This window comes from Suricata suricatta, chromosome 6, assembly GCF_006229205.1.
Source record: "Suricata suricatta isolate VVHF042 chromosome 6, meerkat_22Aug2017_6uvM2_HiC, whole genome shotgun sequence".
In the NCBI taxonomy this organism is placed as follows: domain Eukaryota; kingdom Metazoa; phylum Chordata; class Mammalia; order Carnivora; family Herpestidae; genus Suricata; species Suricata suricatta.
In genome coordinates, this window is record NC_043705.1 from 122,323,547 (window position 1) to 122,340,087 (window position 16,541).

The window sequence follows — 16,541 nt, forward strand, 5'->3', positions numbered from 1 at the left end:
ATTCATCCAGTAGGTCACTCTGCAAAAGTGAGGTGACATCATTGCTCTTTACCCTGTTTTTCTCCATCTGTGAGTCAAAAGAGAGTATGTCAGATGCTATGTTGGCCTCAAATTATACAAATACAAATATAATTCTCATTTCCTGATTCTGAGAAGCTTACAGTCTAATGCACAAAAGCACAAAATAAGAAATTTTAAAATGGGGATTGTCATGAGTATAAGAAAGAGTAAAAGAGCATCCCGGATAGGGAAGCCTAAGCTGGGTTTTAGAGAATGGGAAGGAAGTAACCAGTGAGGAAGGACATTCCAGGTAGAGGGACCTGTGTGGTTAGTAGCTTGAGCACTTACACTAGCACTTACACATGAGGACTCAGCGCTGTGAACACTGATAATGAAGCCCCAAATGGGAGCCTGAATAGCCTTGCTGTTAAAAAAAAAAAAGACAGAGCACTATGCAGAGGACAGGAGAGAGAGAGAGAGAGAGAGAGAGAGAGAGAGAGAGAATAGCTAGTCACAACCTGCTCACTTCCATGCAATAGGTTGGTTGCCTGTCTCTGTACCGACATCATCACCCTTCCAGATGTGGAAGCCAGAGATCCCGCAGACATTCATGTTACATCCCTCCCCCCACCCCCCGTATCCAGTCCATCATTAGGGGTTGCCAATTTTGTCTGATTGGCTTCATTTCTATTACTTTAATTCAAGACACCGTTATCTCTTTCCTGGGCTACAACTCTGTTTACTTTGGTCTACTTGGATTCCTCTCAATTTCATTTTCTCATTGCATACCAAATGATCTCAAAATGGTAATCTGGGGTATCTAGGTGGCTCAGTCCATTAAGTGTCTGACTTCGGTTCAGGTCGTGATCTCGTGGTTTGTGAGTTTGAGCCCAGCTTCAGGCTCTGTTCTGACAGCTTAGAGCTTGGAGCCTGCCTCAAATTCTGTGTCTCCCTCTCTCTCTGCCCCTTACCCATTTGCACGCTCTCTCGCTCTCGCTCTCTCAAAAATAAATAAACATTAAGAAAATCATAATCCAATCATGCCCATCCCCCTGGCACCCTTTCTCCACCCTCACCCTTGGTTTAAAGCAATGTAATGCTTTTCTGATGCCCTCTCTCATCTCTTACCATGCTCCTCTTGCTTTTGGGATAGAGTAGTATTCTTCTCATGGGTCTCCTGCCAATAGTCTTGCTATTGCCTGGACTGTCTTCCTTCCTGTCTTCACTTAGCTGACACTTTAATCCTTCAGGTATCACCTCAAGGGTCAGTTCACTGAGGAAGCCTTTCCTGACCTCGATGTCTCACAAGATTCTATTATATACTTTCCCAGTGCTGTGTATCTCTCCTTTATAGCACATATCACAGTTGTAATTTTACACCGATTTGATTGAGGCAGTTCCCTTCTTTAGTATTTAAGACTTAAAGACAGAGGCTGGGTCTGGTGTTGTTCACCATCTAGCCCTATTGGTATGTAATAGATAAGGGAAAGCGTGAGCATGTGAAATCAGCTGTCAGGACAAAGGTGAGGGTCAACCACTGTTATAACAAGCCTGATAAGGGATAGAGCCCATATAAAGGGATTTGCTTAAATTCTGTGGGAGCTTCTGGATGGTCCCAAGTTAAGAGATGAAATGGAAAGAAAGACATTAGAGAGCTGGTTCTAAGGCTCTATGGATAGTGATATGAGGTGGGGACCGACGAGGTTGGGGGTGATAGTGAGGTTCGTGGGGTCCATTGCTGATGGTCAAGAATGAATTCTTGAAGACATCTTTGGTGCAAAAAGGTGCTTTTATTAAAGCACAGGGACAGGAACCCTGGGCAGAAAAAGCTGCTCCAGACCTTGTGGAGAGACTGGTTATATGTTTGGGGACTGGGGGAGGTAAAATCAAGGGGAAGTTACCAAAGAGATTTTCATATGCTAGACTCACAGGGTCCTGGAAGCCTGGCTACTGTCAAGCGAAGGTTATTTTTCCCTCCAGCAAAGCATTAACATGAAGGCAGGAGGGCGTTCCTGGAGGAACATTGTACTCTGCCAGCCTCAAGTATTTGTCAGTGGGCTGCAGGGTATAAGGAAATTTAATTTTATCTGCCATTTCCCTCTGCCTTCATTTCCCAAAGCAGGGAATACTGAGGCAAGGTCTCTGAGGTAAGCCTCTTCCACAGTGACTTTCTACAACTCTCATCTTTCTTATTCTAATCATGTCTGACAACGAACACCATTTTGGGGCTTCATTGTCTGTGGTGGGTTCAAGAGGCATATGGTTAATATATAAAGGGCAGTGTTTGTTTGTCGTTCACTGCTAGCTGTGTAAAAACCACTGTGGATTTTCATAGCATTTTGAGAATAAACTGAGTGATCGACACGATATTAAATTTGGAGCAACTAAAGTGGCTTCCTCAAAGACTAGATGGTCATAGATCAGACAAGTGGAAACTGAGGTACTCAGAAACATATTCTGGAAGGACATGTCAGGCATCCTGAGACATTTGGGCCAAAATATCATAGTAGCGTCGGACATGAGCCCATGTCCTAGCCTGCTTTCCAGCCCTGGACCAAGCTCTCGTTGTCGTTTTATGACCCTGATCCTATCCTGTGAACTTTTCATTCTCCCTTAAGAACTTGGACACAGATCTGGCCTCAAGCCCTTTCCACTTTAGATCAGTTCATCTGATGGCCTTCCTGTTTCCCTTGTGGGTCAGGGGTTAGGGATAGGATTACTCTTCTCCCTCCAGCTCTTGAGAGCAGTTGACGTCAAGGAGAGAATCAGATTTATCATTAGTCTCTCCCCTTTCCAGCTGTATGATCTTTGGTAGGTTATTTGACCTGTCTGTACCTCTATTTCTTCATTCTGTAAAATAGGGATAATAATATCTATTTCCTAGGATTGTTGGGAGAATCAGACATGTTAATCCTATATGAGTTAGCATAGTATCTGGCTTGTAGAAACCATCCAGTAAATGTTACTGGTTAATGTGACTCTCTTTCCTCTCATCACAATCACAGAGGCCCAACCACAACCTCTATGTTGCTGTTATGCTCATTTCACAGAAGAGGAAACCAAGCAGAGCTGTTGGAGGAAAATAGAAAATCTGAAGGACAAGATTAGTGTCATGGCTGGGACTTACTTTAAGAAAAGGATAGAGAAAAAACAAGGATGGGAGTGAGTTGGCGTGAGGCCAGATGGTCCCAGTCACTGGGGAGTGGAGTCTGAGGGTGTCACATTGGCTTGAAGGAGCAGCGGGAGGGCTGACACACAGGGAGATGGTGACTGTTAACACTGAGAATGAATTTCCCTCTTGGTCTCCGAATGATATACTTACTGTTGGGCTCCTTTTTTGACACTCTGGAGTTAAAGACCTGTTAGCTTTGGGAATTCAGGCTGGTGATTTCTCCTGTCCCCAGGGGACCTCTAGGTCTGTAATAACCAGTATAATCACAGCTCTTTGGGGATAAATGTGATATTGGCAAAGAATTTATAGACTTATCACTTCTTTTTTAATCAAGAATCTTGCCCTCAGGTGGATGAATTACTCCTTAATTTTCATGTAAAACTTCGTACTATTTTCTCTTCTCTGTCTAATATCTTTTTTCTTAGGAGCCTAAGCCTGGCTGGCAGAGAACATAATCAGGTTGTGCATTGAATCACAAGCTGCTCCTAGGAAATCCCAAGGAAATCCATACAAGATTTTTTTTTTTCATTATAAAGAGAACCTACCGAAAGAGAACAATTTATAGCAAAAACCTCATTTTGCAGGTTCATTTCCGGTCTCCCATTTGGGGCTCTTTCTGTGAGCTGGTACTGATTTCCTGGACATCTTCCCCTTGTCCCATGGGGTTAGGTACTCAAATGAGTAGGAAAGATGAAGTGGGGAGTGAATTGGACCCATCTGAGACAATGAGGTGAGAAAAACAAAGCAGTGAAAGAACAAAAAGGGAAATCTGTTTTTGTTTACAGAGGAAACTGGGGATAAAATGAGCACAGACCAGAGTTTGTGTTGACAAGCTCAGATAATTGCAAGAATGCTTTATGGAACATGCTTAAGGTTCCCCATAGCCAGTGAGCCAGTATGGCCTCCCCAAAGTTCTTCTGCATCTTGGGCTTGCTTGGGGCTCGGGGTTTTGAGGCATAGCTAATTACGCATCTTGGGGCTCCTGTGCATTCAAGAAACTAAATGCCACAAGTGTTTCTTGGACCTCCTGAGACTTGCAGAGTAAGAGGCCAAGGGAGAAGAGAAAAACTGTGCTCACTTAAAACCTCCTGAAGAGTCGTGACCTGTAGTAGAAAAGTAGTAATGGATGCTGATGACTCCATCACTGAACTTGTGTTAAATACCACATATTGTAGATGGAAGTTCTACACAAGGCCAAGGGACCAGCTGCAAATGATCAGCAACTTAACTACTTATGCACTTGTTTTGTCTGTTTTAAAAAAAGACAAAAGCAGTAGGGAGAACGCAAGCAGAATTTTGAGGGGGAGGGGACTTTAGGTCTTAACATTTTATTTTCTCATCAGTGACTAACCCCAGGTTATTCCAGAATTGCTTTGTAGGAATGTGCGAATGTGAGCAGAAAATCCCCTTTGTGGACATCAGTTTTTCAGCTCCTTTTCCTCGCTGCCACTCCCTCTGCCAGTGGTCCCACCGCTAGCCAGTCTCAGCGCCGCGCTGAGCCATGTGTGGAGAAGGTTCAACCTCAGCAAAGTTCTCGTGATTCCACAGTCACCTCTTCTCCATTCTCCTCCTTCTTGTCGAGGACCATGAAGGGTCTTAGATTTTATTCTCCCTGGGTGCTCACCTCTTATCTTGCCATGCTTCCCTGGATGCGATGCTGGGAGAAGACATGAGTCTTCGGGGTCAGAGATAGAGGACTTTATTACAGCACAGCATGTGGCAGGCGCTTCATGTTTGCAGCTGCCCCTCTTGTGCCTTCAGTGGGGATGAAAGCGACAGCCCAGGTGGATGCTGTGCACACAGTGGGTTTTATCACAGTGCAGGAGTCCCAAGGTAAGGAAACATCAGTCCTTGAAGGGAGGTTGTGAGTAAACCTGTCGGCTGTACTCCGGAGGGAGCCATCATCGTTTTTATCCTGGACGGCAAATAAATCTGTCCTCTTCCCTGGAGGGGGACGTTCTCTCTGTACTCAGGTCTATTTCTACACAACATCCTTGGGGAGATATAAAAGCTGTCAGTGCCTTTGCTCAGATGATGTGAAGAAACATGAGAGACCCATGTAGAACTGCCTCCTAGCAATTCTTACCACAAGGCACCAAAATTATTATTACAGATGTTTTCTGCTCTATTCTTACACTTCTGACCCCTTTTCTTCGTGTCTCTAATCCACAGGAGATCCTTCCTTTTTACTGACTCACCATGAAATCTCTTACCCATTTGAGCTGCACTTTTTGTCTGGCTCTGTGGATGAATTCTTCACCTTTTCTCCTTTCCTTGGGTGGGGGGTGCACAGCGTCAGTTTAGTCTGTACGCCTGCTGTGTGCCTGGCTGTGTGCCCACCGTGTGCCTGGCTGTGTGCAGTGCCTCAGGTAAGTAGGGGAATAGGCCTCCGTCCTTGTTCTGAAGAAGCTAGGGGGGAAAAGAGGCACACAATTTGATCATTTTAACCTAGGGCAGCAAGTGCTATGAGCCATGTGTGCAAGATAAACTGGCAGGAACCTCATCCAGAGTGAGAACAGGGAAGGCTTCCTGGAAATGCTCAAATTGAGTCTTAAAGAATGAATGGATGTTAAATAGGTTGAAGGGGTAAAAGAGGAGAGAAAGGCATTCTAGGTAGAGGAATGGCTTCAAAAAGCAAGGTAAATAGAGCATGGTACATGGCATGTGGTGTGGGGGGGGGGGGGAGTGGAGGTAATATCAGTATCTGAATGTTGCCAGAGCATAAATTGTGAGATTGCAGATGAAGGGAGAGCTTGCTGGAGGTCAGGCTTTGAAGGGTCTTGAGCTGTGGATCATGATATGGGCAGACTTTGGTTTTTAGACAATCAGCCTGACAACAGCATGGAGGATGGATTTAAGAACAAAGAAGAAGGAGGGAGAACAGTTAAGAGATGATGCAAACAGAAACTCAGGCATGAAACGACTGGAGTTTCAGCTAGGATAGTTGGGAATAAAGATGGAGGGGGGTGCCTGGGTGGCTCAGTAGGTTGAGAGTCTGACTTCGGCTCAGGTCATGATCTCGCAGTTCCTGGGTTTGAACCCCTTGTCGGGCTTTGTGCTGACAGTTAGCTCAGAGCCTGGAGCCTGTCTTCAGATTCTGTGTGTGTCTCTCTCTCTGACCCTCCTCTGCTCACGCTGTCTCTCTCTGTCTCTGAAAAAATTATAAAAAACATAAAAAAACATAAAAAAAGATGGAGGGGAGAATTAATAACACGTAAGGACAGATTGGGAAGCAGGATATGGAGGGAGAGGAGACCAACAGGCGGACACTGGTGTTTCTAAGATTAGACCACTAAGTTGATGGTGGTTCAACTTCGAGGAAGCAGGAAGGAGAGCAGGTCAAGATGTTGGGGCAGGATTTGGGGGATACTGAGTGGTGCCATCCAGAAGGTGTTCATCAAAAGATTTGGGTGCATGAGTTGACAGTTAAGAGAGGTTGGGAATGAGATGTGGATTTGAGAGTCAGCAGCATACAGGTGATGTCTCCAAATCTGACTGTGATTGAAAATGAAATTAGCAATGAGCCAAAGGAAGGACAGAAAATAAGCCTGGAAGGAGACAGAGAAGTGGTGAGAGAGCAGGAGGAGGATGGAGAGCTGGGGGTCTATGAAGTAGAGGGTCTCTTCCTATGTTTATCTTCTCCCTGGGGTGGGAGTGTGACCTGGGGGAGAAGAAATAAGCAATAATCATCCGCTGACTAAAATTGTCAAGTCTTCCCTATTATTCAAACAAAAAGTTTAGAGAAGTCTTCAACAGTTTGGAAATCATCAGTCCTGGACTAGTGGCTGCAAACCTGGGACAAAGCCCAGGTCTGCCACTCCTGCTGTGTGACTTGGCTAAGGTACTGCCCCTCTCTGGCCTGCATTTCCTCACTGTTGAAGTGAGAGGATTGGATGCATAATACCTAAGGCACTTCAGGGAGATGAGCTCTTAGTAACGATGGGAAAACTGGAAACAGAGTTTATGGTTCAACATCTGGAAAATGACTCTGCTTTCCCCATGGCGATGAAGATGTGTTCTTGCTGACCTTGAATTTGGCTTAGGGAGAGTGGAGGTTTGTAAACATTCACTTTTCCTTAAACAGACATTCATGGATGGGTATGTAAGTCTTCCAAAATGGTGAGTCCAGCCAACGTATAAAAGGACAATATAGAAGCAAAAACAGAGCTTTTCCAATCTGGTGGTATCCTATTTTGTGCTGTGTGCCCCCACCAGGGATTTTGTGAGCCAAAGGAGAATATTCTGAGATGGCCTTCCTCTGCTTCTATCTGTGTGGTCACCTTAACCCTAACAAGTATTTATCGCTACTTAAACAGGGAGCTTAATTGAACCTTCGTGTGGGTGTCTGAGTTTGTGAGGTGTGAGCTCTTCCTACCCACTGTAAATCATCTCAAAGACTACAGCTTCCCTTTGATTCAAAGCTATGGGATTTCACATACAATTAACTAGTAAGTAACCCGCATAGAATCATACTGAAAAGTGCATTGTATGATTTTCTATTGCAACCCTCAAGCCTTTATTCAGACCAGTTATTATTTTCAAGATATTTTAAAATATTTTGTTTTGAAATAATTGCAGGTTCACATGCAATTCGAAGAAATAGCACAGAAAAATCCTTTGTATCTTTCTCTCACCTTCTCCCAGTGATAACATCTTGCATAACTCTAATATAATATTATAATCAAGAAATTAATACAAACCCTTACCTTAATCAGATTTCATCAGTTTTATAAGAACTGATTGGAGTGTGTGTGTGTGTGTGTGTGTACATTTACTTCTATGAAGTTTTAACACACTTAAATGTATGTGACTATTGCCACAATACAGAATCACTTCACTACAAAGGCCCCTTGTGCTGTGCTTTTGGACCTCCCTTCCACATACCAGCCTAAGCTCTGGAAAGCAGTAGTCTGTTCTCTATCTCTTTTTTTTAAATTTTTTGGTGTTTATTCATTATTGATACAGAGAGAAGCAGAGCATGAGTGAGGGAGGGGCAGAGAGAGAGGGAGACACAGACTCTGAAGCTGGCTCGAGACTCAGCTGTCAGCACAGAGCCCGATGTGGGGCTCGAACCCACAAACCATGAGATCATGACCTGAGCCAAAGTCAGATGCTTAACCGACGGAACCTGCCAGGCACCTCTGTTCTCTATCTCTATAATTGTGTCATTCGTAATATAAATAGATTGCAATATATTTGTAACAAAAATATATAAATGTAATCAAAGAGTACGTGACCTCTTGAGACTGGACTTTCTTCATTCAGCATATGTCCCTCAAGAATACATCCAAATTGTGTGCGTTCAAGTGTTTGTTCTATTTCAATACTGAGTAGCGTGGTATTTACCAGTTTGTTTAACCATTCACTCATTGAGCGATATTTGGGTGGCTCCAGGTGTGTTTGTTTGTTTGTTTTGCAAGTATGAATGAAGTTCTATAAACATTCTACTATAGGCTCTTGTGTGAACACAAGTCTTCCTTTCTCTGGGACAAATGTCCAGGGATGCAACTGCTGGGTCAGGTGGTGGTTGCATGTTTACATTTTTTAAAGGAAACCATCCACCTGGTTTCCGTAGCGGCTCTGCCATCCTTCCCTCTCACTGGCAGCGGTCCCTGCCACCAGCTTCTCCACATCCTCCCCATTGACTGGGCGCCACCACTGTCTTTAATTGTATCCATTCTGATAGGCCTGTCGTAACATCTCATTGCAGTTTTAACCAGCAGTTCTCTGATGGCTAATGATGTTGAACATCTTTTCATGTGCTTTTTTGTCATCTGTACATAGTCTTCAGTGAAATGAAACTAACTAATTGTCGTCTTTTTATTGTTGAGTTTTGAGATATCTTCATGTATTCTTGGTACAAGTCCTTTGTCTTACAAAGATTTCCATCCATTCTGTAACTCATCTTTTCATTCCCTTTGAAGCTTTCTGTCACAGAAAAAGGTATTAATTTTGGTAAGGTCCAGTTTTTCAATTTTCCCTTTAATGTATGTTGTCCTTAGTGTCAAATCTATGAACTCCTTGCCTACCCCCACATCTCTGAGATTTTCTCCTATTATTTTTTCCCTAAAACTTTCATAGTTTTACATTTTATATTTCAGTCTGTGATCCATTCTGAGTCAATATTTGTATAAAGTGTGAAATTTACATTGTGGCTCCACTCTTTGATCAGTATGTTGTGATTTTTCGGGATACAGACCTGCATGTGTTTTGTTAGACTAATGCCTAAGTAGTTCTTTTTCTTTGGAATAATTCTAAATGATCACATTTTTAAAAAATTACTGAGCATTCTCTCAGAGACCTCCTCCCTCATACAAAACAATGAAAGCCTAGAATCAAACAAAGAAACGAAGGCTTGAAAACAGACCTCAAGGCAATCAAATCATAGTTGATGCTTTGTTTGATAATCTACCTTCCTTTGTGAAGGAGCTGCAATGGGGCAGCCTTTTAATGAGGCTGGCCACCCACTGGAACCAAAGTTCACCCAGGAGCCCTCATTCTTGGAGTCTTTGATTCAATATCTGACTCAAATCACCTTCAGCTCATTTTTCACTTCTCTGAGATTTAACTCCCTCTTATAAAATGAAAATAATAATGCTTTCTTTAGAAATAAAGCCACAAAGATGCAATTAAATTAAATGAAAGAATATATGTGAAAGAATCTGGCACATGGATCACATAGTGATCAAATATTTCCTCTCCTTTCTTTCCTCTCTCCCTTTTTATTTACTTCTCTTCTCTTTCTTTTGCCTTCCTTTTTCTTTCCTTCCATTCCTGTTTTATGCCCCCTTGTCAATTCCTTATGGTGGATGTGAGCCTTGCTTCTGGTAGGGTTGACTAAATGAATAGGAGACTGACCCCTGTGCCCAGTTAATCTGCCAAAATCCCTCTTCCTCTTCCACCATACATCATTTTGCTGGAAGACAGAACAGTGAAGATGAGTAAATAAGGAAGTTTGTTTCTTCTGTTTAAATTCATAATGCAAAGCAGTTCAGTGGGTTTTCATGTCTGATAATGAGCCACCTTTCTGCGTTTTCATGAAACCCATGTGGTGGTTAATGAGCATGCAGGGTGCGCGGGGAGTGGGGGGTGGATGGGACCTGGAAGTTCCTTTCACAGACAGCTGAAGCCTCCAGGTGTGGGCCTTAGAAAATGCAGAGTAGTAGAGAAGCAAGTTCATAGTTTGATGTAGGGATTGCCTTGAATTTCTTGGACTGAAATCAGAGTGAGAGACTCAGGTTAGAGTAGACAATGGAAGTAGTCATTCTCCAGGTAGAATCCACCCAGTAGGAGGGCCAGCTTGATATAGAGACCCCAAAGAAATGGGGCAAGGGAAGGAAGTCTCCTTTAGAAATGTGACAAGATGATTATTCCTCCACCTCTGTTTGACAGAAGTTCACCCAGTTAATTTAGAACAACCCTTCTCTTCCCATCCTCAGTAGTAACGATGGTCCAAAGAGATGACTCAGCAGCCCTTGAAATTGAGGCTGGGGGCATCCACTGTCAGACAGGCAATGATTTCAGCTGGTCAGAAGCCTGGAGATATTATGATGCCCTCTGCCCTCCATCCGCAGATGTGAGACCGAAATGGAAACACATTAAGTGTAACCCCGGGTTGTAGGGGTTCTCATGCAAGGAAGAAGATTTTTGATGAAAATCTCATTTTATTTTTGCATTAGAAACAAAAATGCCTCTTTGGAATCATACTGGCTTTGGAAGCAGAGAGCTGCTAGAGATGTGACTTCAGACAGCTCTTGGTCTTGCCTACTGCAGTTTTAATTTTTCTTCAAGGGTTACTTGTTCCAGTGATAATTTCTGCCCTGCACTTCTGCCCTTCAGATTCTTTTAATCAAAGTCACGAGGGTGAAGGTATTTAGAGCCGGGAGTAAGTTCGCCTCTGCCGGGTTCCTGCCTAACAGATCTTTGAGGTGCCCCCCCAGGGCTTGTCACACGTGGCTGCTCCTGAAGGCTTCTGTGATGAGCCCTGAGCACAGTAAACTGACCCATGCCACTCTCTTCCTCTTCTTTCTCTAGCAAGGATTGAAAATAGTTCACCATGCAGAGAAGACACTGTCCAGCTTCTGTAAGTGGCAGAAGAGCATCAATCCCAAGAGTGACCTTAACCCCACCCATCATGACGTGGCCGTCCTTCTCACCAGGTACCCTGGGGACCACATGGAAGCCAGACGCTGCAGAGCACAAGGCAGGGGAGGGGTGAGGGTTGGCAGGTGAAAGAGTTGTCAGCTGCTCAAACCCATGAGAGTCTCCTGCTTTTTGCTGCTTTTGGTCACTTTTAATGTTTATTTATTTTTGAGAGAGAGAGAGACAGAGCATGAACAGGGAAGGGGCAGAGAAAGAGAGAGGGAGACACAGAATCTGAAGCAGGATCCAGCCTCTGAGCTGTCAGCACAGAGCCTGATGCAGGGCTTGAACTCACGAACTGCGAGATCATGACCTGAACCAAAGTCGGACACTTAAGTGACTGAGCCACCCAGGCACCGCAACTTCTGATCATTTTTAAAGACAGTGTCTACAATCTCGACAACTCCTGACGTCCATACCAGTGAGGGGGCAGTTACTAAACGTGTGTGACAGAACTCCCCGTGTTAATAAATTGCATGTCTTGGCAAAATGTGGGTCTCTTTCATATCCCAATGATGATTTCATCTTTAAAACTGGCTTTTTCATGCAGCTCTATAAACAATCAGGAAGATTGTTTTATAAGCCTCATGAAAGACTCCTGTAACTCTTAAGCTTAGGATTTCCAATCCTTTATTTTCTTTTTAAAGTTTTTGCTCCAGTTTAGAAACATGCAACCTTTTCTACAGAAATCAATCCTCCTTGTAACCCATCCCTGACTGGTGTTCAGGACAGAATATGGGCGGCAGGCCCTTCCCTGAATATGCAGAGCGGTTTGCTTACACTTTTCTCCCTTGACCCTCATGAAGATACTATTTTGTCCTGATGACAGAGAGACCCTGTGGTGCTAATAAAAACCATCAACCTTCTAGGACTCATAGCTATGAAAGGTTAATGAACTTTTCTGATCAACCCAGGCTCTTGGAAGCTATGTTTGTTCGTTGATTCAATAAATATTTATTGAACTACTGCTGTGTACCAGACACTATTTTATTTTATTTTATTTTATATTTTTAGAGACAGGGGAAGAGAGAGAGAAGGAGGCACAGAGAGAAAGGGAGAGAGAATCCCAAGCAGGCTTTATACCATCAGCACAGAGCCTGACACGGGGCTCAAACCCACAAACCATAAGGTCATAACCTCAGCTGAAATCAGGTGCTGGATCCTTAACCGACTGAGCCACCCAGGCACCCCTAGACATTATTTTAATCTAGATAAATGAAGTCTTACATTAATGGGGGAGGTAAGTTCTTATGGAGCACTCCTGTGCAGATTCAGAGACCGCAGGAAATCCGGGGATATGTAATAGAAGAGGCTGCCTGGCCTGGCCTTTCAGCCTCAGAGAACTCACGCACTGGAAGGCCCTGTGTGTGTGCGCGTGTGTGTGTGTTCTCCTCGGGGAGGACAGGCTGCCCCTGAACATGTTGGCCTGTCACTTGTCCCCTTGGTATCCCGGTGCACAGGGTGCCTGCAAAGGATGATAACCAGCCTTCTCTCCAACCATCAGAATCCCTCTTTTGAATGAAAATATCAAAACTTCGGTTGAAAACAAACAGTTTTCCAAAGAAGTTTGTGGAATAAACCGATTACACAGTAGGTTCATATTAGAGTCTGTGACATCCATAGCTCTGCTGGGAGGTAGGTTAGTGTGAGTGTGGAGCGTAAGCACTGGGACCCTGGGGGCCAGTGCGCAGGCAGGGAACACTGAGGACCTGGTCAAGAAGCCAGGGGAGGACTTCAGGCAGGACCTAGCTGTAGGGAAGAACCCTGGACTCAGGACCACGGTTAGAGACTGTCAGCTTCATCTCCTTCCTTGCCCTGAATGCAGAAATCATTTTTCCCCTCATTCTCACATGAGGAAATGAGTGAATTAAGGACAGCTGGTGTTTGTGGAGTGTGTGATGTAGCCCTGTGCTACATCTACTAGAACAATCATTATTCCATTTAATCTATGCAACAACCCAGTAGTTGAACTGCCATCAATTATTCCCATTTTATAGATGGGGAAATTAAGGCTTGGTTAGGTCACTTGCCCCAAATCTTGTTGCCATTAACAAGTACAGCTGAGACTTAAATCCAAGTAGTTTGATCCTAATAGTTATACTCTTAACTATTACTCATAAGAATATGAAAGATCTGCTCTCTTATTATATTTTTTCTTATTATGATAAGTTTTCTTCCTTGGAACAAGGGCCTGGTTTCAATGTATGATGAACCTCACCAACTCCTGAAGAGTGGCAAGTATTTCAAATTGTAAAGCAGGATGTCTTACCCTCAGCCTCTTGAGTTGGATAATTCTTTGTTGTGCTGGGCTGTCCTGTGCCCTGAGGTTTATTTAACAGCATCTCTGGCCTCTATCCATGAGATGCCAGTAGCGCCCGTCTCCAAGTCATGACAACCCAAACTGTCTCTAGGAATGAGTGGGTGGGGAGCAAAACCACCCCCTGCTGGGAACCTCTGGTCTGAAGAAACAGGCAGGAGCAGGGAGAGAGGTGTAAGGCTTGCCTCTGGAAGACTGTGCTGAGATTCGCTCAACAGGCTTCTCTGCAGAGCTGCTTTCAGGAGCAGGTGGATTTGGCTTGAACATACCTCATGAAGCAAGGCTTCCAACTGCATACCAAGGCATGTTTTCTCTTATACGATTTCCAGTGCATGGCGGAGGTAGAGCTCACCTGCTCTGCGGAGCAGAAGCTCCTTGTCTGCATGACTCATGTTCCTATAGCTCTTTTATTACCCCCCCCCCTTTCTTCCTCTTTAGTGCTAGATACTGAGTAGGCACTTAATAAACACTTATTTAACTTCCATCTCTATCAGAATGAGAAAGCCAGTGAATTAGCAATAGACACCAATCATCTTTTCCTAGCAGCTCTAAGCAGGCCTAGACTTTTTAAAAAAATGAAATAATAACAAGTACATTTTGCAGAAGGGGTGGAAATATTGGTTGGTTGGTCCTCCCAGAGATGCAGAAATTATTTAGAATGATTGGGCCATCTGACCCAATCCAGCCCTCCAGCACAAGTCTGCCCAACAATGATCGCCGTTAGAGTGGTTGACATGCAGGGAGATGGGCTGCCTCCCTCTCCTATCTCATTGTCCCAGCCATTGCCTCCTGGACAACTGAGGACTTGCTGGGGTTTTCAGAGACTGGATCTTTTCCATGGCTGTGGAAACATCACACCATTTGCTGCCAGAAGGGGTACCCACACAAACCTGACGAGCTGAGGGTTTGTAACTAAAGAGCCCAGAACCCTGTTGGGGTTTGTGCTAGTTATTCTTAGCAAAGAGCTCTTCCCAGATTGAAGAAAGCCAAATGAATAGTTAACTCTTGTCAATGATTGAAATAATCCCCACAAAGAAATGGAAGCACATTTTTACATTTAAAGACCATAACCAGTATTTTTTGAGATCCTAGGAGTCTTTATTTGTGTGTGTGTTCCCTCTCATTTGCCACATAGTTAGGGTAGTAGGGCTGGAGAGACACCTGATGATCTCTAGATAGATTGATGAGATCACTTGTCTTTTTCATGAATAAGCAGAAGTTTTCAGATGCACTTTGAGCACAGACCTCACAAAGACCAAAAGGGAGTTCATACGTGAAAACACTCAACCACTTCTGGTTATCCTTTATTTAAAAGTTCAAATAATATTCAATATTCAATCAAATCCTTCCTTCTTTGGCCAAACAATATAATTCAGCATCCTGAGATTAAGGGAAAAAGGAACCCAAAATAAACATTTGTCATGGTGTCATGGAGTACCTGGATGGCACAGTTACACTTCTGACTATTGAGTTCTGCTGAGGTCATGATCTTGTGGTTCTTGAGATTGAGCTCCATGTCAGGCTCCAAGCTAATAGTGTGGAGCCTGCTTGGGACTCTCTGTCTCTGCCCATCTTTCTCTGCCCCTCCCTTGCTTGTGCTCGCGCTCTCTCTCCCAGAAAATAAAAAAATAAATAAACCTTAAAATTGTCATATTTTCCCACATTTTTAGGTGTTTGTGCAATTCAGTAATTAGAGGTGAAATCGTAATAATTTTATGAATTCTGAATTGCTTCCTAAGGACTTTTAAAAATAATTTAACCATGCTTCCCAGACCATATTGAATGTGAATTAACACCCACGTTTTTTCCAGGAGATTTTTTTTAGAAGTTTCTTTGGGAGCCGATACATCTTTATCCTCTGCTTTCAGAAAAGACATCTGTGCTACCATCAATCGCCCCTGTGAGACTTTGGGGCTGTCCCACCTGTCGGGAATGTGCCAGCCCCACCGGAGCTGTAACATCAATGAAGACTCTGGACTCCCTCTGGCTTTCACAATTGCCCATGAGCTCGGACACAGGTAAAGGGCCAAGGAAACTGAGGTCCCCTTGCCATGATCAGGCACCAAGTCAGTAGAGGGAAGGGAAAGCACCTTAAATGGGGCATTAGGAGTCGGGTTGCATTGTGTCTTAAGACTCACCCTCCTAAACCTCTGCTTCCTCATCTGTAAAGTGGGGATCATCACACACTTCAAAGATTTCAGTGTCTCTTCTTCCCTGACCGCGTGTACCTATCTACACCACAGAATCAAAGAGGCTACTACAATTTTCGGAATTAGAATGGGTTGAGCACAGACAAGGACATAAACTTTAACTCACTTGATCAATTCAGAAATGGCAATCCTTGTTTAGTTTTTATTAAACGCTCAAGTATGAATATCACCAAGAAGTCACAAGCATTAACATTTGTGCACCCTTTACAGCTTACATTTTGAGTTGTGTTATTGAATCCTTTCAACAACCTTATGAAATAGATACTATTGGCAACCCCATTTTACTGATATGTATTGAAGAAACACATTGAATAAGACAGAAACTTAAAACTGCTGTAAGGTGGAGAAGACCATTAAGCAAACATCAGTTAACAGGAGGTGCAGGTCGTGCCCTGGTGGCTGATGGCTGCTGCTGGTCCCAGAGGTAAAGACAAAGCTAGGGCAGCCATTGTCATCGCACCTCCCCACAAACCAATGTGCTTGCAACACAAGCTCCCTCTCCCCTTTAACTGGAGTGACTGCCAGAGGATTTAAAGGGCCTTTTCTCTCCCTGTTCATATTTCTATTCTTCCCCTTTTGAGAGTTACACAGTAAAGAATAGGACTTTCAAAGATAATTACATACATGGGAAAAATTAGAAAGTGATCACAAAGACTCAGAAAAGACCCTAAAAGACCTTGAATTTTTGCTGCAGGTTGAT

At 43.7% G+C, this 16,541-nt stretch overlaps 1 protein-coding gene across 1 annotated transcript in view; it reads left to right on the plus strand.

The window, feature by feature from the left end:
- Positions 1–16,541, plus strand: part of ADAMTS12 (ADAM metallopeptidase with thrombospondin type 1 motif 12) — a 276,826-nt gene that overhangs the window by 162,391 nt on the left and 97,894 nt on the right. Inside the window, exons 6-7 of the mRNA XM_029941278.1 lie at positions 11,207–11,331; positions 15,500–15,649. Coding sequence (XP_029797138.1) covers positions 11,207–11,331; positions 15,500–15,649 — 275 coding nt within the window. The remainder of the gene's footprint in view (positions 1–11,206; positions 11,332–15,499; positions 15,650–16,541) is intronic.